We start from the raw sequence: 26,676 nt of genomic DNA on the forward strand, positions 1-26,676 counted from the left end.
CATAAAATATAACAGAGCACCGAAAACGACGAATTGCACAGGAACAGCACACACAGAATGAACTCACTAATCAGCAAAAAAAACACAATGAATGAACTCACTAGTCAGCCAGAACTCAAGCACTGGAGGTAGGTCTAAGTCACCCCAGTGGCATTGGTCAGTTTCATCACATTGGATTCTCGCTGGGGGTAATCCGTGGGTCCCGTTAGGTGTAAATTTGGACATGACTTTCTCCAAGTTGCTAATAGATGGCAGACGGTAGCACGTGTATGGGGTGACAAAGTCTGGCCAAGTTTCAATTGCAGCGACATCATTCGGAGGGTTTCAGAACTATGTATGCTGCCGAATGCAATCTTAAAATTAAATGCCTTTCATCCTTAACTACTCTGTTTGCTGTCTCTTTCTTCCTAGAGTGGAGTAGACGGCGAGACTACACCAGCACCACACGCAGTCAAGCAACGGAACTAGTACAGTTGCGCGTAACTTTTGAACCTCTGAGAGATGAAATCTTTAATATTTGATTTGAAACAACTTAAAATCGTACATCAGACAGTTCTTTGTATTATCATAACGCATGCAATGAATGCCTTGCATTCAAGGAGAATACGCCCCTGGAGCATAGAATATCCCACAGTATCCTCTGCCTGTTGTATGAGACAACTGAACTATGTGCCTCCACAGAGGCTTTCATCCTTAATAAATTCATATTATTTACAAAATTCTACTCATATCTACTGTGTACACACACACACCCACACCCACACACACACACTCCTCTCTCTTTTTTGAAAAAATACTATAGAATATTGCTATAAGATTTAAATATACATTGCTTTTTTTTTCATTTTGGTACCTAATGAGCATTACTTTGCTGTCAACAAATTCCGGTTCTTGAGTGCATCTTATTTTCATAACGTTTTGCAACTTTACAGTTGTACACACTGCACTAGTGCACAAAGGTTCATATGACATACTTGGCAAAGCACTTGGTTTAATTAATGTAATCTGCAAAGTTGCCGAGTTTGGCATAGCTTGTTTCCACAAGCGACTATTTCATAATCATGATCCCTGCTGTATGGAATACGCAGCAGACAAACTTAAATTTAACCCCACCAGTTTACTACTGATTTCTTTGAATAACTTTCACAGGTAACTTCGAAATCCCTCATATCACTTTCACCCTTCCATCAGAATAACATCAAACTTTTCTCAAATCACATCTGCCCATTTCATGTGATGTAACTCTTCCCTGTTTTGTTATTTATATGTGTTCAATAATTGTCCCAACTTTGATAACTTCAGCCTTTCTTGGAATTTGTGGGAGTATTAGACACTTATAACAGTCTTTAAATTCATTGTTGGGTTCCTTTTTTACTTCAGAAATATATGAGTAAAGATCAAAGTTTGTATACAAAAAAATCAAATGTCATAATATGGGAGTGAAACATTTATAGCAGTGCTTAAACTTGTAGTTGGGTTGTTCTTTTTACTCGAAAACTGTATGAGAAAAAATTGAAGTTCTTATACAAAATCTCGGTCATAATATGTTACTTGGACCTCCCTGGAAATCAAAAATTCAGTTAAGAAAATATTTAGTTTTGTTGAGCTTCTTATCATTGCTATTTCAAACAGGAATAATAATTTTGTTTAAGTGATCCAGCAGTTCCACTTCCTCGTCCCAAGAGTGTTCGTCCAAAGAGTGCCCGGCCACCTCATGCAAGGCCAAAAAGTCGTATAGAAGTTGTGACTGCTGATGAAACTGTGTAAGTACATATATTCTGATAAAATGTGAAAGCTTGCATCCGGGAGATAGTAGGTTCGAATCCCACTATCGGCAGCCCTGAAGATGGTTTTCCGTGGTTTCCCATTTTCACACCAGGCAAATGCTGGGGCTGTACCTTAATTAAGGCCACGGCCGCTTCCTTCCAACTCCCAGGCCTTTCCTATCCCATCGTCGCCATAAGACCTATCTGTGTCGGTGCGACGTAAAGCCCCTAGCAAAAAAAAAAAAAGTGAAATCTGTAGGGATTACTTTATTCAAGATGTCATTAATATATTCATTACTCATTTTTGTATCTCAGAAGATGACTATTATTGTTGTTTCTGTCTTCAAGTAACATATATTTACATGACTACTGTGCAGATTATGCAAAACTGCAATTGCTGTTTTTGAGTGTTTTGCCTTGGATTTGCTTGGAAGGAAAGTTCTGAGTAATAAATATATATATATTTTTTTAAAGGTGGAAATGAAACAAACTGATGAGTATAAGGAAGGTCATGATCAATTGGCTTTTCATTTTCATGACTAGAGTCCATTTTTCCCTGGAATTTTAAAATTCTGTCTGTATAGATTCGGTATGGCTTGGAAATGAAGATCCTGATGCTTTATGACAACATGAAAATCACCAATCAGATTTTCATTTAAAAAAATTCTGCAGAGGTCAAAATCAATGGAAGTGAGTGGCACACTGTCCTCTAACTATAGTGAGTGTGGTAAGACATACCTACCTATCTCAAGTAACGACAGGAGCTAAGCTGATTCTGGGATGGCTCCCACCTTCACCCAATTCCTCTCTTTAATTTTTCTACCCAGTTGATTCTCATAGTGTGACGTTTACTAGCCCTAGTGAGTCTTGCATTTATGCACCTTTCACAACCCTTCACTTTGTTTAGCCAGTACCCACATACTTCTCTATTTCTCCTGTAATCATTTTTTGGAGGGACTGGTAATTCCATAAATTCACCACACTACTAATCTTTTGCAAGTTTCTGTTGACCCATTTCCTCACTCCATTGTCATAGAAAATCCACTCTTCACCTTTGGGCTTCAAGTCATCCATTCCACTTTATATTTTAAGGAGTTTATAGAATACTGGTCCATCCAATACTTCAGCATGATAATGGGTAATGTATACAAGGTTCATGAACAGTCATTTTAGAAATTTTCACCATCTCTCATTTGTTTTAATATCATTACTATTTATTTCATCTTTAGAAACACACCTTCTAAGCTGAAATCCTTGGCTTTGAATTTATTCAATGCCTATGAATTGTTGATTTCCCAAGAAGAGTCACTGTTCACTGATGTTTTTACATTTCCATAGGATAGATGAATAGAAAGACAATGGATCCATGGAATTTAGTAAGATCTCAAAGCATTTGGACTCTAGATAGCAGGTGTAGAGAACAAAAAATTAAAATGTTCATAAAAAATAACACATCAAGGGCTATGGAGATTTCAGACTTCAGTAATTGAGAAAATCACAACCAGAATGAATGAAAAGTACTGGGCAGATAGCAAGAACCAAATGGTACAATCTTCAAAGAGAAAGTAAATGTGGAATTACTGAAGTGGTCCAGTGAGGCCAATAAAGTTATTAATAATAATAGAAGAATAACATTACATTACATCCTGTAAATGTAGCTTTTACTCATCTATATACAAAACTTAGGAAGACCATACAGCTTCCATAACATGTGACCAAACTTTTCTGAAATACTTGTGTCATAGGTCACCTTTCAATTGGTTACTACAAGCTTATTTTCATGCTATATACAGAAGCCTCAAAATGCTCAGAATCTTGTACTCTCACTATATACCTTACGGCTGTGACTACTTTGTTGTACATTTCACTGAAAATCACTAGGTTACTTCGGATAGTTTCAATTCTATGAGTGATATTTTTACATTAGTTATTCAGTATTCATCAACAGTCAAAGGTACATTTTGTCCATTGCAAGTTAGCTTTTCTTCACTTCTGTACCTTATTTCATCAAATTTGTCTTATAAACTACCGTATTGCTCCGAATCCAAGACGGCCCTGAATGCAAGGCGACCCCTAATTTTTCCTTCCAAAAATATAAGTCACGCTTAAAAAGTGCTTTGTAAAATCAAATGAACGCCTTTCTTCTGCAGTACCCATTTTTAGACTGTCTTTGTCTTCATGCCAGTGCCGAACATCGGCTTTAGTTATGCCATAATTATTTTTTTGTGGCTGCACAATTATTCTTTATTTCCACGGGTTTAATAACCATTAACTTAAAATTGGTGTCATAATATTGAAGACAACCTGTTGAAAATTTGCCGGCAATACTTGTTCCATGCCTGGTGGTCATGATTGTTAAAAGCGTTGAAGTCTAAAAACAGTCTGACATCGAGATTAGCCGGTTCGAGTCCCGTTGGTTGAAAAAATTTTCATCATCAGAATGTTGGCCGGCAGGGTAGGGGAGGTGGTGGTGTACAATTTCTAATCACTAGATTGCGTGCCAAAAGCCTGGATTAAATACCAAACCTCTCCACAGTGCTCATATGGAGTGAGGGCATATGACGCTGTTGATGGTGATTCGTCTGTCGGATGGGGATTTTAAGCCTCGAGCAGACCGTTTGGTGCTATTTGACAGGAGTAGGCTACGTGCGCCGGCACAGGGTTTCAACCTTTCCCTTCCTACTATCATATATCACGTCATTCATCTCATTAACTTCTCTGATGGGATTGACATCAGAAAGGGCATCCGGTCATAAAAACCCGCCATGACAGATTCATTTCACCTCACCTTATACCCAACCCTGTAGAGAGTCGGGACAAGGGTTGGACAAACAAACACTTCTTCCACGTGTCTCTACAATACGACGAACCATCAGGAAAAGATTCCTGCTTTCTATAAAACTGTTACTTTTACTCAGTGTCAGGTACAACAGGCTGCCGCTAGACACACATCTCACTTGTCAGCTTCGGCTAACTTCAGCGGCTAACGATGTAAAATAAAAACGTGGATGTTGAGGGTCAACGAACGAGTTTATTGCACCATGGTATGGCCATTCCGTCCTTGTGTTCTTTGCGCACATACCTCACAATTTAATTTTAGCTTCTGTAAAGCGTCCTTGTTGCGGGCCACTGAATGCATTTTCTGTACATTAGGCCATTTTTAAGCTATCTCTGTCTTTACGGTAACACCGAATATTGCCTTTAGTTAGGCCTATGCCATATTTTCTTACAGCTGCACAATTATTCTTCATTTCCACGTGTTTAATAACCATTAACTTAAAATTGGCATCATAATATCGACGAAAACCAGTTGAAAATTTGCCAGCAACACCTATTCCACATATCATACAACGATTTATCATGAAAATATTCCTGCTATCTATAAAATTTAATTTTACTAAGCATCAAGGTACAGTAGACGCATTATAACTTTGCCACTGAGTAGTTATGGCCTTTCTAAGAATTCGAAGGCTTGCATGTTTTGATGCCATTCGGCGGATTAGAAAAATGTTTTTGTATAGATATTAATAGAATGTTATTCTCTCTTCACTGTTTCCTGAGATCCAGTGACATTACACAGAGGCACTGTAACTGGTTGCCGTGGCTAGCGATGTGTTATAAAGACGCGGATGTTGATTTCAATGAGTTTTATGTGTGCGCGTACACAAGGAGTGAAAAGAAGCAACACGGTTACCGTAGTAGCTGCCTGTGATGTTCTTTACTGTTAGGTCGCAAATGCAAGATGACCCTTAATTTTCCACATGAGATTCTGAGGGGAAAAATAATTATCTTGAATTTGGAGAAATACAGTATTGTAGTTGGCCTATGTATCATTTCGCAGTATCTTTGGAAATTTCAGAAAGGGAGTGGTAGGATCATCACTACATTGTCCGGCTCCATGGCTAAATGGTTAGCGTGCTGGCCTTTGGTCACAGGGATCCCGGGTTCAATTCCCGACAGAGTCGGGAATTTTACGGTCGGGAATTTTAACCATCAGTGGTTAATTTCTCTGGCACAGGAACTGGGTGTATGTGTAGTCTTCATCATCATTTCATCCCCATCACAATGCGCAGGTCGCCTACGGGAGTCATATAAAAAGACCTGCACCTGACGAGCCAAACATGTCCTCGGACACTCCTGGCACTAAAAGCCATACGCCATTTCATTTCATCACTACATTAGTTACATGTGCAAACTTCTGCCTCATTAGAACCTCTTCATTGGTCAGACATTACAAATTATTCACTTATATTACAGTAATGTTATAATCATCCATTTCTCAGCCCAGAGGTATGTAAACAGAGCTCACCAATCAGGATCGACCAATAGTTCCTGCATGACCACCATGTCTATTAATTCCTTGGCCTGCGCATTCACGAGATCTCTTGCCTAGCGGAAATGTATGATTTTTCTCTGTTACTACAGGAAGTATTTGTTACAATAATGAAATCTTAAATGCAAGATTGATGCCCAAACATGACTACAGAAATTGCCGTTATATGTTGAGTTGGTGACATTTGTAAGAACGCGTTGAATGTTATGCGTCCTGGTAGGGTGCACGTTGATTTTATCGTAGAAGCATATATGTTGTGAAAACAAAGTATCTGGAAGTAGAAATAATGAGTGTGAAAATGGTGTGGTATGAAAGTGTAATAGTAAATCGTATGTCGTTTCACTTACGTTAGGTGTTGGAACCGTGCACTCTGTGTAGCTGCCTGTTGAGATCTAATGCGTGTTGCTCTGAGATTGTAGTTAATGCAATGTATTTTTAACAAGGTATATATATACCACTGTTTTAGTTATGTGTCCAATTTAACAAGATTATCCAATGCCTATGTTCAACAATAACAAATAGTTTTCTAAAAGTTCAACCCTATTCCAAGACATAAAATAAGAATAATAGGCTTTATAAACTGATACTTTAGTATTTAAGATATATGCCAACAAGGTATTGCATACTAATATTTTAATCACAAGTGTCCAAACCAATAATTCTACATTTTTATATGACTGACCAATAATCAATTAATGTAATTTAAGAACCAATTTTTAATGTATATTACTGAACTTACTACTATTAATTTACACAAATGTATGTATATCTCATTCCACATTGTACAACCCAAATTAGATAGTGATAACATGAAAAATAGCATGTAATTTCATGGATGATGTATATTAGTTAACTACTTACCTTGACACTGTATGCTGGGAAACTTAGGATTGACACATACAATAGCTCAAATTTTCCAAGACATACATACCAACATTTATGATCAGGTGGACTTAATTTAAGTTTTAATCATTATATGTGATGTTTTTGTAAAATATATCTTTTATGCATGTCAACTGAAGATGACCCCCTAGGGGTCGAAACCGGTCTTGACCATATTTACTAGCTGAATGTGAATAAATTTTGTATTGATAAGGTGGTGACTTATATTTATATTGTTTTTGTAAAGTAATATCTATCAATACGGAAATGAAACTTATAAACAACAGTTATTTGCCCAGGATCGAACTCCATTACCACTCCTTCTTGTATTTTGCTTAAATTGCAATTAATTATCCACCAGCAACACCAAGATTGATCCTTCCTCAACGACGGTCGAGAAAATAAACCACACGTTGACAAAAGACGATGCAAAGTTCCATGCCTGCAGCCAGGAGGCACCAGCGCACGGGTCGGCGAGCTCAGGAGACTAGTGCTTATGACATCCATGTGTACTATTAGTAAATGACTGGATGACGTTACAAATTTATTAATAACATGCTGACAGCTCAAGATGACCGAATCATGCATTATAATGTTCCTTTTGACATTTTCAAAGTATGCTGGGTAGCCAAACACATCCAAATATAGTAAAATAGGTCATAGGACCATGCTTTGTTTATATCAGGACACCATTTCTGTGCATGTGTGTAGATTCCTGTTTTCACATTCCTCAATAATCGCTTTGAACCCATCCCATAGCCTGTTTACATTTTTATTTACCATTTTCCACTGATCGTAATTAGTGGATCTTTATAATTCCTGACCACCTTTAAAGGTACACGCATACACAGAAATGGTGTCTCAACATAAACAATCAACACTGCCCTACTCCAGCACTGAAAAGGAGGGAAGGGAATGAAGGGATCGTGTTGAAGGCCACTCCAGTACCAAAAAGGAGGGGAAGGGAGTGAACAGGTAGTACTGAAGGCACAGAGAGAGAGGGGGGGGGGAGAGGGAGAGTGTGGTGGGGTTTTTTTGCTATACATCCATCACCGTGCCCATTTCAATCACAACAGTCTTGTAGTGGGCAGTCTACCTGGAGCAGTGCATTAAGCGAGGAGGTGGAGGATGCCATGGTTCGTTTATATCTGGAGGACACCATTTCTGTGCATGTGTGTACATACATGTTTTCACACTCCTCAACAATTATTGCTATCAACTCATCCCATAGGCTGTTTGGATTTTTATTTATTATTTTCAGCTGATTTTAATTACTTTTTAAACACTCACTCATCCACCTCTTTATCAACCATGTGGTACTGCCTAAAAGTCCTACTTTTACAAGCTTTGTTTCTACCACATCTCTTTTTAGCTGTGACAAAGAACAGTTTTAAGGCTACTTGTATCATCTATAACTTGTGTTTCTGTATGGAGCCTCTCTGGCTTAATAGCATCACGTTTAGAATATTTGCCAATAATTGGTTCCATCACTTTCTGATTCAGCTGTCCTTCCAAGATTAGCTTATTTACCATTTGTTGGTCATGCTTTCTGTCATTTGCAGTACCTTTCCAGTTAATATTTGGTAAATTGAGATATCTGCTAAAACAACATTCCTTTTCTCTGTTGTTTCCCATGTAGCTGATTAGTTTAACAAACAATTATTTTTTCATCAGCATCATTGCCACCCTTTCCAGGTTTGTCATGCTAAAAACATAAAGTTTCCTATTATCTTTAGAGATGAGCCTTACACCTAGAATTTCATGCTTCTCATACTTAACTTTCTCATACTCCATGGCTAAATGGTTAGTGTGCTGACCTTTTGTCCCGGGGGTCTCGGGTTCAATTCCCGGCCGGGTCGGTTATTTTAACCTTCATTAGTTAATTCCGATGGTTCATCATAGGTGAGACCACATCCTCATAGATGCGCAGGTCGCCTATATGGCGTCAACTCAATAGACCTGCTCCAGGCCTCTTCGAAGGCCAAACACCTTAATTAACTTTCTCATAGCTTACATATTCTTGTTTCACCAGCCTACCCTTTCTTTCAGCTTTATCCTGTCTCATTGATAAACAACTCTAGTTCTGTGAGAAAAAATCTTTCTATCCATAATATCACTTTTCAGCCATGATTTAAATCCTCTAACCCTTCTAAACAAGCCCACTAACTTACAAGTATCACTGCAAGGCCGCCTGAGAGCAGATTCCTATTTCCTATCCACCCATGAGGATCTGCAAAACTCACTCCCAGTTTTCAACTTACCCACTTCAATGTCTCAGTTAAATCCCCAATTGCCTTCCATTCAGTATCCCTCCTACTGTAAGTGCTATTTATAATCATTAAAGTAATTTTGCTTGTTGTTAAATGCCCTTTTAACTTCTTATGATCTTAAGACACACCAGAGTACACAATATTCTCTGAAAGAGATCCTTTAACATGCCTATAATCTATTGTTCCTACACTGCAACCCACAATCTTTGGCATTGGAAGCTAATGTGTAGCCAGCTGTAAAACACAGCCAGCTTTACAGTTTAAACATCCGTGCTATCCTGAGTGGCTCAGCTCAGATGACCAAGTTGGCGAACTAGCCTTGTGTTGTTAGATTTACCAGCACATAAATTTATGCCTACGGGTCAAAGTTTCCAACACCTCAGCATCTCCAAAATCCATTGAAAAGTAAATAGTGAAATGTAAAACTATCATCATCATCATTATCATCATCTACTAGGAAGTTAGATAGTCCATTACTTCTAGGAATACTGCAGTTTTATCTGTTAGGAGAGTAAATGTCCCCTTAATAATTTTGCATATTCGTTATATATATAACACATCTAAGAAAAATAAAACTATTTCAGAGAAGGAGAAGGCAAGGTGAAAGTGATAACCGAAACCGATCCTTTCCGAGAACAAGATGAAGATGACAACTTCGTGGTAGTGGAAGCACCACCTGTTCTGTTAGAAGATACGGTAAGAAGTACATGCTATTTTAATTCATTTCAGTATTAATTTATATTTAGTCATTATATATCATTGTCATACCTAGATAAATCGCAGTATGAAATATTTCAGCTTGGAACCCTAGATGATAATGTTCTGTTTCTAAGGTTCAGTATTGTGTAAGTAATATAATTATGATAGGTTTTAAATGTAGTTTTTTTTACCATGAAATACTCCATTTCTGGTACTTTAAAATCCATCATTATGAGTAAATACCACAACATCTCCGCTACAACCATTAAATATTTGAATTATCATGCTTCATTGTATATGTGCTGCGAATCAGTATTTGTCTGACAGCATAGTCTCATATTGGTATTTTCAGGTTCAACAACAATATTCTTTTTCCTATCTTCTTCAGCAATGAAGTATTTTTTTTAAAATACCAGTTATAGAAACATACTGAAAGCAGTGTGTTACTAAAAAAGAACACCATCAATGGAAAGAGACTATGATTCAGTTCAGTACAACTATTATTGTTAATGAAAGCAGAATGGCTTTCCATGCTGTTGCTAATTTAGAGAGAGAGAGAGAGACAAATGTGAAGGAAATTCATCGGATATTTAGTTAACTGTTTCGCTGATTATGAATGCTTAAGTGTAACAGCTGAAAATTTGTGTTTTCAGGAATGTTTGGATTCAACCTTCTTCTAAAATTAGCTCTGTTATTAAAAGTACTAAGGGAGCCTGACTCCTTATAAAGCACCAAAGAATGTTGTTTTTGTTTCTCAAGTCAATAATGATTGTATTCATCATTCATATGGTTCAAATGATTTGTTTTACCATATTGTATTACTAGGGATTGGAAGTTTATACATTTGCATATATTTTTTCCACCATTGTATATATCATCATCATCATTATCAGCATCATCAATGTCCCATATGCTGGTAAATTATGTATGCAAATTACTAATATCTGAACAGAATATGCCACATTTATTGTGCATAAAAATGCATATTTTGTCCTTTTTAATAGGTACATCATTATGCCCTAAAATAACATATTAAAAGGATATTAACATTTTTATTATGCTTATAAATGCATGCCCTGGCATTTTCTACTGATGTGTAATGTGTAATAGGTATGTGTAAAATATTCTGCGAGTGCAAGGAATGTGATTGATGACTGATGATTCATAGATAAGAGGGGTCATTCAGGTAAGGAATGAGCATTTAGCTGCTCAGTATGAAGAAGTAAGAAATATGCTTCAGCAAGGAACAGCAGGATAGCGAGCAGGGAAGCGTGACTCACCAACAATAGTTGATATGCATAGTTGGATGTCATGTGTCTGTGTTGCAATCCCAGTGTTTCCCCACTGTTAGCAGTCTTGACAATGGTCTGTGGTTTCCCATTTTCACACGAGGCGAATGCTGGGGCTGCTACCTTCCCCTTTCCTATCCTTGCGTCGCCAAAAACCTTTGATGTGTTGGTGTGATGTTAAACAAGTAGCAAAATAAAAAAATTCAAATCGCGCATGCATACCAGGACCACAACTTAGGCTAACACAGTACACATACACATAATCGATTATCGACTAACACAAATCACACTCACTCTTCAGCAGCTGACACTGACATTGTAAATTGGTTCACAGTTATCCTCACCATCGCTGTTGCAGCCACGCAGTTCACAGCCTGTGCACAAACAGTCTCACAATCCCCATATGATGTACACTATCCATTCACTCCAACAGTCCTTGTTCACAGGCCCTTGCCAATCAAACATCAAACTCTTGCACACTGCACCAGACTTGATGCTGCTTTACAACAGCTGGACCAAGAGACTCAACTCCTCCGATGACAGACTGACAGAACACACACTCACAGAGACTGACACACAGACTGCCTCCTCAACTCAGGCTGAACCTCAACTGGAGCTGTCACTGTACACAGCAGCATTCTTAGACTGAACTGACTACACTCCTACACTGCATTGAACTCACACTGAACCCTCAAGTCCAACTGAACCGCTGTCTTAAATAGCAAGGCCGGGCCTTCTAGAATGCTTCGATAAATGAAACGCCTTCAGAGTCCTCTTGAATGTGAATGCTCTGGGCGCACCATTGAAATTCTCCTTGTAAAGCTGGAAGTCTCCAATGATGGAATGTGGCAACAGCAATAGGATGGCAGAGGGGCTGGCCGATACACACCTGGCTCTCTCCTGATTAGTTCACTGTATGGCGAGTGGCAAAGCTCTTAATTTGCTGATGTCACTCGCAGCCCAGTCCAGGCTCCGTTGCTCTGCCCAAGGGCTCCCAATAATATGACGGAGCCCACCTCAGATTCATGTTTCAAGATGGCGGCGTGTGCAGAAGTGACGCTGAGTGTTATGCGCAGTATTATTATATTTTTGGTGGTAAAGAGTGCAGTGCAATACTCCAAAAGTGCTACAATCGCTTCAGATAACCCTCCTGGATACCTGGAAAACATAATTCTATTGGAAAAACTATTGGTGAGTGAAAAATGTACTCTTAACGGTTTGACGTGGTGCAGTGCTGAAAGTCTGGGGATGGCAGCCATAGGTCGGCCTCGGCGAAGGGACGAGAGCGGTGTTGTCAGACTGCCTGTAGATAATCAGCCACTGCTGTGCTTGGCACTTGCCCTAAGTGGGGACATCGAACTAAACCTGGGTCCACAACAGTGCACTATTTGCGGAAATAGTGGTAGGAGGAATCAATTATTTGTCCACTGTAATAATTGCTCGCTAAAGGCCATAGAACCTGCGCAAAAGTCTCAGTGTCTGAATTCAGAAAAATAAAGAACGGTTCCCGTACATGGTTATGCTGGAAGTGTGAAATGCCGCTGTTATCAGACTCGTTCTTTACAGTTACCAGTGATACGCCCAGTGACTTAGTGAATAATTCTAAATGTACATATGTAAATAAAAATATATCACTTTTTGCCTTCAATGCGCGCAGTATTATGCGACCTGGACGGTTACAAAATATCCACGCATTGCTTGAAAGCCTTGACCCGACCATCGTATGTGTCAATGAGACGTGGTTGTCCAGCAAAATTTATGACTCAGAAGTGTTCCCTGACTCGCTGATATTGTTCCGTAAGGACTGATCCCACCGCTCTGCAGGGGGAGTTCTAATTGCAGCCAAGCCAGAATGTAATCCAACTCGAGTTCATCACCTGGAGACAGCAGCCGAAGCACTGTGTGTGGAAGTGACGTGCAACAAACGTAAATTCCTTACTGGATCAATTTATCGCGCCCCTAAGTCGTCGCCGGAAATGGACGATGAACTAATCCTCTCTCTCGAGCGTGTGCAACATGTACAACAAAATTACGATGCCATTTATATTGATATAGATGTTGATTCCCATAGGGAATCTGAAATATTTGTCCTGAATGAGCAAATTTATAATCCCAATATAAATGGTCCGTTATTGGACATTATAAATTTTCCAGCTAGCTCATTCTTGGTTGCCAGCGTTTCGCCCTCGTGTGCTAGGGTGGGCTCATCAGTTGGTACCTAGCACACCTACCAATACGCTGGCTAGTGCATACCGTGGAGGCCACTGCGTAGGCTAACTGGAGCCACCGGCAGTGCCAATGCACTAAGAGACTTTGTCTCATCACTAAAAATTGATGCCTGCTTGGCCATCAGATGATATAGATGTTGATTCCCATAGGGAATCTGAAATATTTGTCCTGAATGAGCAAATTTATAATACCAATATAAATGGTCCATTATTGGACATTATAAATTTTCCAGCTAGCTCATTCCTGGTTGCCAGCGTTTCGCCCTCGTGTGCTAGGGTGGGCTCATCAGTTGGTACCTAGCACACCTACCAATACGCTGGCTAGTGCATAGCGTGGAGGCCACTGCGTAGGCTAACTGGAGCCACCGGCAGTGCCAATGCACTAAGAGACTTTGTCTCATCACTAAAAATTGATGCCTGCTTGGCCATCAGATGATATAGATGTTGATTCCCATAGGGAATCTGAAATATTTGTCCTGAATGAGCAAATTTATAATACCAATATAAATGGTCTGTTATTGGACATTATAAATTTTCCAGCTAGCTCATTCTTGGTTGCCAGCGTTTCGCCCTCGTGTGCTAGGGTGGGCTCATCAGTTGGTACCTAGCACACCTACCAATACGCTGGCTAGTGCATACCGTGGAGGCCACTGCGTAGGCTAACTGGAGCCACCGGCAGTGCCAATGCACTAAGAGACTTTGTCTCATCACTAAAAATTGATGCCTGCTTGGCCATCAGATGATATAGATGTTGATTCCCATAGGGAATCTGAAATATTTGTCCTGAATGAGCAAATTTATAATACCAATATAAATGGTCCGTTATTGGACATTATAAATTTTCCAGCTAGCTCATTCTTTAGGTGTGCTAGGTACCAACTGATGAGCCCACCCTAGCACACGAGGGCGAAACGCTGGCAACCAAGAATGAGCTAGCTGGAAAATTTATAATGTCCAATAACGGACCATTTATATTGCCATTTATATTGTCGGTGATTTCAACTTAGAAATTACGTGGTCCAGAAATGCTGCACCTGTTCCAAATAACCCCCTCGCCAATAAATTCCTTTCCGCTTTCTATGATTTATTCCTTCATCAATTAATGTTTGAAGCCACGCGTATTACGCAAACAACACGCTCAACCCTTGATCTTTTCCTAAGTAATATACCACAGTCCGTCCAATCTCTTAATACTATTCCTGGATTCTGTGACCATCAGGCAATTCTCGCTACACTGACCCATATAAAACCATCCCCCAAACTCCATACCAGAACAGTTTATAATTTTTCCCGAACAAACTGGAACGATCTATCCACTTTACTATCCAACCGCCTCCCCGTTCTCACCTCAGATTTCACCGGCAGTACTGACATAAACAAGATATGGAACGACTGGAAGAAAATTTTCTTTCAATGTGTAGAAGAAACCACACCAACAGTAAATATAACCAGCAGACGGAAATCTCCATGGATTACCAAGGAGATAGTGCGAGAAATTCGAAGAAGGGACCGCCTGTACCAGAAATGGAAAAGAAATCCAACCGATTTTGAGTGGGAGAAATACAGGCTGGCTAGGAACAAGGCTGAACAATCTATCAGAGATTCCTACGATTCTTACATCCACAGTCTCAACACCAACTCCAAGGAACTCTGGACTCTTCTCAGAAGTAAAGGTTGCAACAGAGCTCCATCTGTATTTAAACATAACGGTACGGCAGTCTCCACACCACAAGAAATTGCAGACACCTTCAACAGGAAATTTAAAAGTAACTTCTCCGTACCTACTGAGGAAGAGAACATGCTATATTCAAGGACAACATCTACCCCTCTCTTCCCTCTAACCAACCTGTATTTCTCAACGAATGAAGTAAAGGAGAGCCTTCTGAAAACAAGACCTCATGCCGCGACCGGGCCGGACCGAGTGCCAGCAAGAATTCTCAAGAATTGTGCAGTCGCCTTGGCGCCCTCGCTTTGCGCTCTCTTCAACTATTCCATTAATACCGGGTCTGTACCTTTGGAGTGGAAAGAAGCCAACGTAGTGCCAGTTTTCAAAGATGGAGATAAGGAAAATGTAGATGATTACCGCCCAGTTTCTATAACATCAGGGGTCTGTAAATGTACGGAGCGTCTAGTTGCTAAATGTATGTTGGATTTTCTCAAGGAGAGAAACCTGCTGAACTCAAACCAGCACGGCTTCATTCCGGGAAAATCCTGCACAACACTTCTAACAAACGTCATTGATGACTGGCAGTTCTCTTTGGAGCAGACTGATGTCTCACAAATAGACTGTGTGACTCTGGACTGGAGCAAAGCTTTTGACTAGGTGTCACATCAAAGACTTCTGTTAAAACTTAGCAACTACGGCATTCAGGGTAAACTGCTGTCATGGTTGAGGTCATTTTTGGTGGGTCGAACGCAATGTGTTGTGTACGGAGGAGCCAAATCAGACCAAACCACAATTACTTCTGGAGTAATTCAGGGCAGTGTGATAGGGCCCCTCCTGTACACGATTTATGCTCTCGACTTACAGGATTGTGTAAATTCGACCATGGCGCAGTATGCCGATGACACAGTCATTTACAGAGCCATGAAAAACAGTGATGATATTGTACAATTCCAATCGGATCTGGATAGTATAGCTCTGTGGTGTGAGGTAAATAGATTGTATATAAATATTAAGAAGTGTAAATATATAAGACTAAGCAGAGCTAAGCAACCACTCCAGAACCAACCTACTCTATGTGGAATCCAACTGCCGACTTCTAACTCCATCAGACTGCTCGGTATTCACATTACGGACAATCTGAAATGGAATAAACACGTGGAGGAAGTGAGGTGTAAGGCATACCGAGCGCTAGGTTTCGTCCGTAGATGTCTCTCGGGAGGAAGAAGTAAAGCCCTACGAACGGCTTATATTTCCCTTGTGCGGCCCATACTATTATATGGCCTTCCTTCCTGGCATCCAACTACAACGGAAAATATGAGGAAACTAGAAGGTATCCAGTGACGACCAGAACGTTTAATTAACAAACACATCCCCTTAAACACAGCCAGGTCATTGCCACCAGTGAACTCGTTATGTACACAAATGGATGTAGCCTTCCTTAGGAAATCCCTGACAGGTAACACACACCTCTCCCCTTTCCACCGCCTGCAGCTCAATTACCGCTCTGTTAAAAGAGGCCAAGGAGTTACTCTTGTCCCTCCCTTCGCTAGAACAACCTCATATTTAAATGGGTTTTACTCAAGGGCTGCTCGTACGTGGAACCTTATACCATCTGAGGTAAAGCTACTTCCTCTTCCTCACTTCCTCCGCGAAGTAAAGAAAATGTATATGTAAATATAAACCTATATGTGATGTATATAACTTGTATAAATTAGAATTGCAAGAAGGATGGGTGCAAGTACAGGTGTATGTGGGCGAATGTGTATGCGTGTGTGTGTAGGAGTGGGAGTGGTAGTGAATGAGTGTGTATACAGGGGTCTGAGTGAGAGTATAAATGGCTGGGTGTTCTTACTCTAATATTTTCAGAATAAATAAAGATAATTATTATTCTAAGGGTACAGTGTTTGTAGTGTAAATATGTATATTTAAAATTGTCCACATAAGTTTGTATATAAATATTCAGTAGAGTTTATGTACACATGTGGAGATGGAGGCACTTCTGTGTATGTGGGGCTTGCCCTTTCTCCATCTACCACCCCTAAATTGTACATGTACAATTTAAGGAAAATAAATAATAACAATAATAATAATAACCAACAAGAAAAAATACTGGCTGGACAGAAACACGCAGAAAGGAACACAGTGAAAAAATGAAGAGATATTGGGAAGAAAAGAAGAAGAAACATTGTGCAAAATAAGTTCAAACGCGCTCCACAGCTGGGCACAACGAATCAAAAAAAAAAAATTACTCATTATACGTGATGAAGTTTGTATATTTTACCATATTTTCAAAATATATTTTGAGTGGTGGTACTCTTCAAAACAGGTATGTATACAGAGGGGTCTATCACACTCAACACACATCCACTTAGTGGTCTTTTCTTTGTGTGTTGACACACAAATCACCTCCATTTTAGCTTGTGCTTTGATTGTGTCGGAAGTACTGGTTTAGGGAATTGACGTCCAGAAAGTCTCGGGCAATTTCCTCTCGAAGGTGGTGGTCGACCTTATTTTAGTGACTTCCTCTCTATAGCAAATTTCTTTAGCTACTAATCTATAAGGCAGAGTTAGAATTAAAGTAGCTGTGGCATACATAAGAGTTCAGCAGTGCCATTTCAGTCAGGTAAGAAAGCAACTTCACATTGCATTTCAGTGCTTTTCTATCTTAAGTTGAGTTTTCTTGCATCTCAGCTCTGTCAACTGGCCCCATGTTCTCACATTCAGGGGTTTCATTTTATTCTGCCCTGTGGCGTGACCTGTCTTCTCAGTTTCTACCATCATGTCCTCATCTATAGTAGTAAGCATAGTAAGATCCTTTTTGTCATTCCATCTTTGCACTAGCATATCACTGGTGTGTGTACTGGGCGAGTTGGCTGTGCGGTTAGAGGCGCGCGGCTGTTAGCTTGCATTACATGTAACTAATCTCATGTTTAGACCCGTATTGAAATTTGCTATAATTTGCATACAGATTTGTATTTTTTATTTTTCTGTTCCACCTTTTCAATACAATTGATTTTGTGTTTTTAGAAATTCATATTGCTACAACACTACATTAAAAGGGACATGTTTCGCTCGATTTCGAGCATCCTTAGCCTTTGTAATTTATCTCGAGGTTAAGAACTGTCATTGTTAATTTGCTTATAACTAATTTGTACTTAATTATGATTCTAAAAACTAAGTGGTAAAATACGTGAACATAGGCATTTGTAAACACTTTGGACAGTTTAACAATTTAAAATGACAGTGCTAAAATTGGGATATACAGTAGAAGTCAGCTATAGCGAGTACGGCATATAACGAGAACTCCGTTATAGCAACTACCTTTTTCTGTCCCTTCAAAATTCCTATATTAAACTGTGTATCGTTCTTCGGTTACAGCGAGAACCCTATCACTGGCGCATCCGTTATTACGAACGATTAAGCGCGCGCGATTTTTTTCCGTTACCAATATTTATACACCCCAGCGATGATATTGCATGCGATAGATTACCTTCGGCATCGTTTCCTCGCTATGTGCACTAGCGATTTATCTCGTCTACATTCGAAGGGGATGTCGGAGTCGATTAGTAATACCCGCCGACAGCTGTTCCGTAAAGAAAATTCGAAATGAAAGAGAACATATTTTCGTAATAAATGCGTAAATAACGTGTCCGATAACGGTTGTTAACTCGTTAAAAATTAAGGCTGACTAAACTACCGCTTAATTTTGAGGCCAAAATCTGCAATTAAGTAAGAATGGGATAAACCTCGAGATATGGCAGAGTGCTTAATTGATTTCAGAGGTTAGTTTATATTTTGTCGCGTCTGGTTAAATTACGGAAAGGCTATTATGAAAATTTATAAAGCGAGAAAGTTATAGTTTCTTTACTGGCGCTTAAAGTGTGTTTTCATCATACATGTAGTACAGATATGTTAGGATATGCGACACTATTTGAATAACAAAACTGACACGTTTGCCATAAAATGCAATCGATCATCTTCGGTACAGTGTAGTTTTTGCGCTATGTGAATTTGCGAGCTCTCTCGTCAACATTCAAAGGCGATATTGGAGTCGATTAGTAATACCCATCGACTGCTGTTCTCTAAAGAAAATTCGAAATGAAAGAGGATAACACGTTTTCGTAATAAATGCGTAAATAACGTGGCCGATAGCAGTTGTTAACTCGTTAAAAATAAAGACTGAAACAAACGATATCTTTATTTTAATGTAATATACGGAAATTAAGTAAGAATGTGATACACCTCAAGATATGGCAGAGTACATCACTGATTTCAGAGGATATTTCATATCTTCTCGCGTCTAGTTACGGCTATTTACATGTAATTTTTTCGCGTGGAGGTTATTTCTCTACATGCGTTTCAAATATGTTTTCATGATAGGCTACGTATACGGTTAGGTTAGGTGACGCTGTTTGAAGAAGAAAGCTGAGGTGTTTGGCACGGAAATCTCTGGAGTGATACCGTATTTTTCCGAATCCAAGACTTTTTTTCTCAGAATCTCATGCGAAAACTCAAGGGTTGCTGCATTCGTGGCCTAACAGTAAATTAATTGATACCACTAGCAACTACCGCGGTAACCACGCTGCTTCTTTTCACACGCTCACAGAACTCTTTGACAATAAACGACCGCCTCTTTATTACACATCGCTAGCCGCGACAACCGGTTGTGCGGTGCCTGTGTGTTTCTCAAACCTGCAGAATGGCATCAAAACATGCGACCCTTCGAATGCTTAGAAAAGCCATGGCTATTCAGTGGCAGAGTCATAACACGTCTATTGTACTTGACGCTTAGTAAAATTAAGGTTTATAGACAGCAGGAATATTTTCGTGATGGATAGTCGTATTGTAAAGATACGTGGAAAAGGTATTGCCGGCAAATTTTCAATGGGTTCTCGTCGATGTTATGCCAATTTTAAGTTAACGGCTATTAACACTCGGAAATGTATAATAATTGTGCAGCCGCAAGAAAATACGGCATAGGCCTAACTAAAGCCAGTATTTGGCGTAAGCGTGAAGACAAAGAGCTAAAAAAAAAAAAAGTACTGTACAAAAAATGCATTCAGTGGTCCGCAATAAGGACGTTTTAAAGAAGTCGAAGATGAAATTGTGAGGTATGTGCAGGAAAAACGCAAGGGCGGAAGGGCCATACCGTGGCGCAGTGAACTCGTTCGTTGACTTTCAACGTTCGCGATTAGGCCTATACATCGCTAGCTGCTGAATTTGGCCGAACCCGACAAGCGAGGCGTGCGTGTAGCGGTAGCCGGTTATATCTGACGCTGCGTAAAAATAACAGTTTTATAGACAGCAAGAATAATTTCCTGATGGATCGTTGTATTGGTGAGACGCATGGAATAGGTATTGCCGGAAAATTTTCAACGAGTTCTTTTCGGTATTATGATGCCAATGTTAAGTTAATGGATCTTAAACCCGCGAAACTAAGAATAATTGTGTAGCCACAAAAAAAAAAAAAAAAAAAAAAAAGAAATACGGCGTGACGAAAGTCAATGTCCGGCGTCTAAAAATAGTCTAAAAATGCGTAGGCCTAATGTACAACAAGGCATTCATATGATTTTACAAACTTCTTTTTGAGCCTGATTTAAATTTTTTGAAGGGTAAAGTGGGGTTTATCTTGGATTCGGAGAAATACGGTACTATATTTTTTTAAGAATGAAATTAAACATACACTTTCACGTAGTGTCGGATTACGAAAAATAACAAACAAGTAAGCCGTAGTGTGGATATCATTTGCGGAAACACAAGTTTTGAACAAAATGATTGCCGTTTCATACCGATTTTAATGTGCATGAAGGGTTTTCCGACTTTTATACAAAAATCGGATATAACGGCAATCCGTTATAGCGAGTAACATTTTCGCTGTTGTGAATTCTCGCTATAACGGACTTCTACTGTACATTGATTCTAATAACATTAACGTCCAAAACACAGTAATATCTTCACAATAATGAGATTTGGCTAAAATTCTCAAGTTCTTTGTTTTTTAAAATCAATTGTTAGTTGTCTTAGTGTATTAAAATTTGAGACCTAAATTCTGTTCAAAATGTATAGTGTCTAAAGCTTAAAGTCTCAAATGCGTTGGAAATATTATGCATCATGTATTGGTTTGAGGCATGCTTCTGTAATTTATTAGTTGTAAACGGTAAAATGCAACTATTGGTAGTTTCCTCAAACTGGTCTTGATTTGTTAAACTGTCCATTGTGTTTACAAATGCATATGTTCACATATTTTAGCACTTAGTTTTCAGAATCATAATTAAGTACAAATTAGTTATAAGCAAATTAACAGTGACAGGTCTTAACCTTGAGGTAAATTATGAAGGCTGGGGATGCCCGAAACCGAGCAAAACATGTCCCTTTTAATGTAGTGTTGTAGCAATATGAATTTCTAACAACACAAAATCAATTGTATTGAAAAGGTGGAATAGAAAAATAAAAAATAAAAATTTGTATGCAAATGTTAGCTTGCATCCAGGAGATTGTGGGTTTGAATCCCACTGTCGGCAGCCCTGAAGATGGTTTTCCGTGTTTCCCATTTTCACACCAGGAAAATGCTGGCGCTGTACCTTAATTAAAGCCACGGCCGCTTCCTTCCAACTCCTAGGTCTTTCCTATCCCATCGTTGCCAAAGACCTATCTGTGTCGGTGTGACGTAAAGCCCCTAGCAAAAAAATCACTGGTGTGATGGGAAATACATGCCCTTTTGAATTTTCTTCAGAAAGTCTGGCATCCCTTTCCTGTTTTTTCAGACTGTGACTCAAGCTCAGGCTTCGATATTTTCCCTGTGTTGATACTAAAAAAAATCTGAGTTTGCATATCAGTTGTCAACATAGAAGTTGCCTTTACCAATGTAGAATAGAATTTATTGTGTGTATTGTTACACATACTTTACCGTAATCCTACAGTTACAACATCCATAATAAATTAAGTTAATTTAATCAATCAGTTAATAAAAATAACTAAGAAAAATCCTCTCTCCCAGTCACGGACAACCACCAACTTGGAAGTGAGTTTCATGAATGAATGAATGAATGTTCTCATTCAACCCACATGCAATTAATATATATATATATATATATATATAGGCAATTAGACATGTACCTATTTCAGTCAATACAAACCAACAAACAGGCAGACTAACATACAACCAACCTAATCACAAAGAATACAATATGGAGTACTTATTAATGAACTGAAATACTACTGTTTAGAAAACCCCCCTGTCGGCAGTCCTGAAGATGGTTTCCCGTGGTTTCCCATTTTCACACCAGGCAAATGCTGGGGCTGTACCTTAATTAAGGCCATGGCCGCTTCCTTCCCACTCCTAGCCCTTTCCTGTCCCATTGTTGCAATAAGACCTATCTGTGTCGGTGTGATGTAAAGCAACTTGCAGTAGTACTCTTCGTAAAAGTGTGAAAATGTGCTGATTTTCATTTGATCGAGTATTTTGTATAATAACATTGCTTTTAATCGCTACATTCCTACTGACGTTTTTATAATGACCTATGTTTACTTTAGTTAGGAAAACCACAAAGATTGTCCTTCTGAGAATCCCGTAACGAAGCACGGGTACATCAGCTAGTCTACAATACGTAAAGAACATTAACAAAACTGAACAAATATAAAAACAGAACATGATACTAAAATTATAATTATTGTCACTCATACTTATTACTGACTTTGTCTCTATAATGTTCCATACATGTGGATCAAAAGTTGTGATATGTACATACATGGTTACAAAACTTCATTATTATTACACCATACAGAGATCATACTTCAGAGATTAATAATTTTCTGTATATTTTCTTCTACTCAATATAACCAATTTTAAACTGCTTATTTAGTCATCAGTTTGGAGTCTCTTTCTTCCAACTTCGGTTGTCCGAGGCAGGAGAGACGAGACTTGGTTCATCTTGGAATATTAGCATGCATTTATGTATGTGTAGTTTAAATGTCCTATGATATCATTTTAACCATATGTACTCATGCTGATTTCACTGTTTTCAGTTTATTAGCTGCCAAGGTTAAGTCCTTTTGCACCCAACAGCATGTACCATTCTCTCTTTCACCACCTTCATTTTTAAATTTGTTTTCACACCTTGAACAGCATGTACTATTCCCTCATTCACCACTTTCACTTTTTTCTCCCACAAGCTTTTTATAGTTATCAATAATTTTGATAGTTTCCCTGGCTTTCTCCATTCCCTTTTTATTAATTTCACAAGAATATAATATTCAGATTCTCCTTCCACTTTATTTATCTCTCCCATTTCCAAGTATTTAACCTGTAATGCCCTTGTACTTCCACACTGTCTCAAGAAATGTACATTTCCTAACCCCTTCTCACACAATAAACACGTATATGCAACTTCTGCAAATGCCTTATTTTTATAACCTCCCATCAGCTACCATATCATTCCCCTGTATCCTCTGATGGTTATTTTATCATGTATTATTTTCATACCTGGATATATATTCATGAATTCCTCCAGAGTTCTCCTATTATTACCCTCAGCATTTGTATTTCTTTATCTGCTACTCTCTGTGTCACTTTCCTACAGACTTTTCTTTCTCCTAAATCTTTGTCCCAATAGTTTCCCATCCCGATTCCTTCTAGTAATTCCTTTAAGTTGCCTGCCCATTACCCATCTTGGTACCTCATTTAGTATCAGGAAGCTATATCTAGAATTTCTCCCCCTTCTCTTTTTAACCTAAACCAATATTTTATTACTCTCTTAATTATATCCATCTTAAAATGAATATCTGTACACAGTAATCTTGCTCCACTATTCGCTGTACATGTTGGCAAGCCTGTAATTATTTTAATAAATCTACTAGTGACTGAATCAAGCATTGCGATTTTCTTGTCTTTGGCCTATACTTCTGAACCATATTACATTTAATCACAGCATTGAATACATTTCTTTGCACCCTAAAATCAATATTAGGCATCCTGTTATCTAATATGTGTATACTAGCTAGAGCTGCTGAACCAATCATTATTGCCCTCTTGACATGTTCAGACCATTTTCCATTTCCTGATATTTCCTGATAGGTCAGAGTTTGACAGAGCTGTGAGAGACCTAAATAGGAACATGGCACCTGGAATTGATGACATTCCCTCTGAATTACTGACTGCCTTAGGAGAAACCAGCATGGCAAGGTTATTCCATTTAGTGTGTAAGATGTATGAGACAGGAGAAGTGCCATCCGATTTTCGGCAGAATGTTGTTATACCTATTCCCAAGAAAGCCGGTGCTGAAAAGTGTGAAAACTACCACACCATTAATTTAGTATCTCATGCCTGCAACATTTTAAGACCTATTATTTACAGAAGAATGGAAAGACAAGATGAAGCTGAGTTGGGAGAAGATCAATTTGGCTTCAGAAGAAATTTAGGAACATGTGAAGCAATCCTGACTTTACGTCTGATCCTAGAGGATCGAATTTAGAAGGACAAGCCCACGTATATGGCATTCGTAGATCTAGAAAAGGCATTCGATATTGTTGATTGGACCAAGCTATTTAAGATTCTGAAGGTGATTGGGATCAGATACCGAGAACGAAGAATTATCTACAATCTGTATAAAAATCAGTCTGCAGTCATAAGAATCAAGGGCTTTGAAAAAGAAGCAGCTGTCCAAAAAGGAGTGAGGCAAGGCTGCAGTTTGTCCACCCTCCTTTTCACTGTTTACATATAACAGGCAGTAAAGGAAATCAAAGAGGAATTTGGAAAGGGAATCACAATCCAAGGAGAGGAAATCAAGACCTTGAGATTTGCCGATGATGTTGTTATTTTATCTGAGACTGCAGAAGATCTTGAAGCTGCTGAATGGTATGGACGAAGTCTTGGGTAAGGAATACAAGATGAAAATAAATAAGTCCGAAACAAATGGAGTGCAGTCAAATGAAGGCAGATGATGCAGAAAATATTAGATTAGGAAATGAAGTCTGAAAGGAAGTAGTTGAATATTGTTACTTGGATAGTAAAATAACTAACAATGGCAGAAGTAAGGAGGACATAAAATGCAGACTAACACAAGCAAGGAAGAGCTTTCTTAAGAAAATAAATTTGTTCACTTCAAACATTGATATAGGAATTAGAAAGATGTTTCTGAAGACTTTCATCTGGAGCGTGGCATTGTATGGAAGTGAAACATGGACGATACCTAGCTCGGAAAGAAAGATAATAGAAGCTTTTGAAATGTGGTGTTACAGAAGAATGCTGAAGGTGAGATGGATAGATTGAATCACGAATGAAGAGATACTGAATCGAATCGGTGAGAGGAGATCGATTTGGCTAAATTTGATGAGAAGAAGAGAAAGAATGATAGGACACATCTCAAGACATCCAGGACTTGTTCAGTTGGTTTTTGAAGGAAGTGTAGGCAGTAAGAATGGTAGGGGTAGACCAAGGTATGAATATGACAAGCAGATTACAGCAGATGTAGGATGCAATAGTTACATCGAAATGATAAGGTTAGCACAGGATAGGGTGGCATGAAGGGCTGCATCGAACCAGTCTATGGATTGATAACTCAAACAACAACTACAACAACGATATTATAATTCCTAAATATTCTAACTTGTTAACTACTTCCAGATATAGTCCTTCAAGATACCACTTTTCTTTTTTCTTTTTTTTTTTTCTTTTTGCTAATTTATTCCCTTTTTTACACACCAAAACTCTAGTTTTCTATGCGTTAATTTTCGTATTCCATTGCTTACAGTATTTCTCAATACCATCAATACTTTTTGGCACTGCAGCTGGCGTTAGTGTGAACAGGAGTATGTTATCAGCAAAGACAAGACCAGGAATATCCTGGTTTTCTAAACATGGCAGTGCAAATCTCTCCTCACCTTCAAATTCGGAAAGAATACAGAGAATTGTTAAGAAAGATGACATCGGAATGGCAACAGAAGATGGCTGTAGACATAAATAAAAAGTGTAAGGACAATGATAGCAGGAAAGTATGGGATAAAATAAATCAGATAACCAAGAAGAAGTTGAGTTCTGGCAAGATCAATATAAGTCATAGCACACGGGTCCAGTATTTCAAGAAATTACTGAATAAAGAAGACACATGGAGAGCTCATCATGAGGAAATTATTGTTTTGGGGGGGGGGGGGGGCGCTTGGGTGTCACTCTACCTGAATTAGATGAAGCTATTTCGACTCAGGAAACAAGGAACCTATTACAAGGAGTCAAAAAGAGAAAATCAGGAGCTATTTTGGGTATCACATACGAATTTTGGAAAGAGGTTGGAGAGCGAAATGGCATGTTGTAAATTATGACAAGTATATTCAATAAAATCTTCAAGAAAGGGGTATTCCCAAAAGCTTGGAAAGAGGGGATAATATGCCTTATACACAAGAATAAAGGGGACAGATTAAATCCGGGCAACTATAGGGGAATTACCTTATTAGATACATTGGAGAAAGTATATATTGGTATACTAGCAAATAGACTAAGGAACTGGGCTGAGACACATTCAATCCTGTCAAAATTTCAAAGTGGTTTCAGA

The 26,676-nt window shown here is 38.7% G+C and overlaps 1 protein-coding gene across 1 annotated transcript in view; it reads left to right on the forward strand.

The window, feature by feature from the left end:
* IFT54 (intraflagellar transport 54) overlaps positions 1-26,676 on the forward strand; it is a 228,807-nt gene that overhangs the window by 158,298 nt on the left and 43,833 nt on the right. The window contains exons 9-10 of the mRNA XM_067136819.2: positions 1,653-1,763; positions 9,836-9,947. Of these exons, the coding sequence (XP_066992920.2) occupies positions 1,653-1,763; positions 9,836-9,947 (223 nt within the window). The remainder of the gene's footprint in view (positions 1-1,652; positions 1,764-9,835; positions 9,948-26,676) is intronic.

The sequence above is a fragment of the Anabrus simplex genome, chromosome 1 (genome assembly GCF_040414725.1).
Source record: "Anabrus simplex isolate iqAnaSimp1 chromosome 1, ASM4041472v1, whole genome shotgun sequence".
In the NCBI taxonomy this organism is placed as follows: domain Eukaryota; kingdom Metazoa; phylum Arthropoda; class Insecta; order Orthoptera; family Tettigoniidae; genus Anabrus; species Anabrus simplex.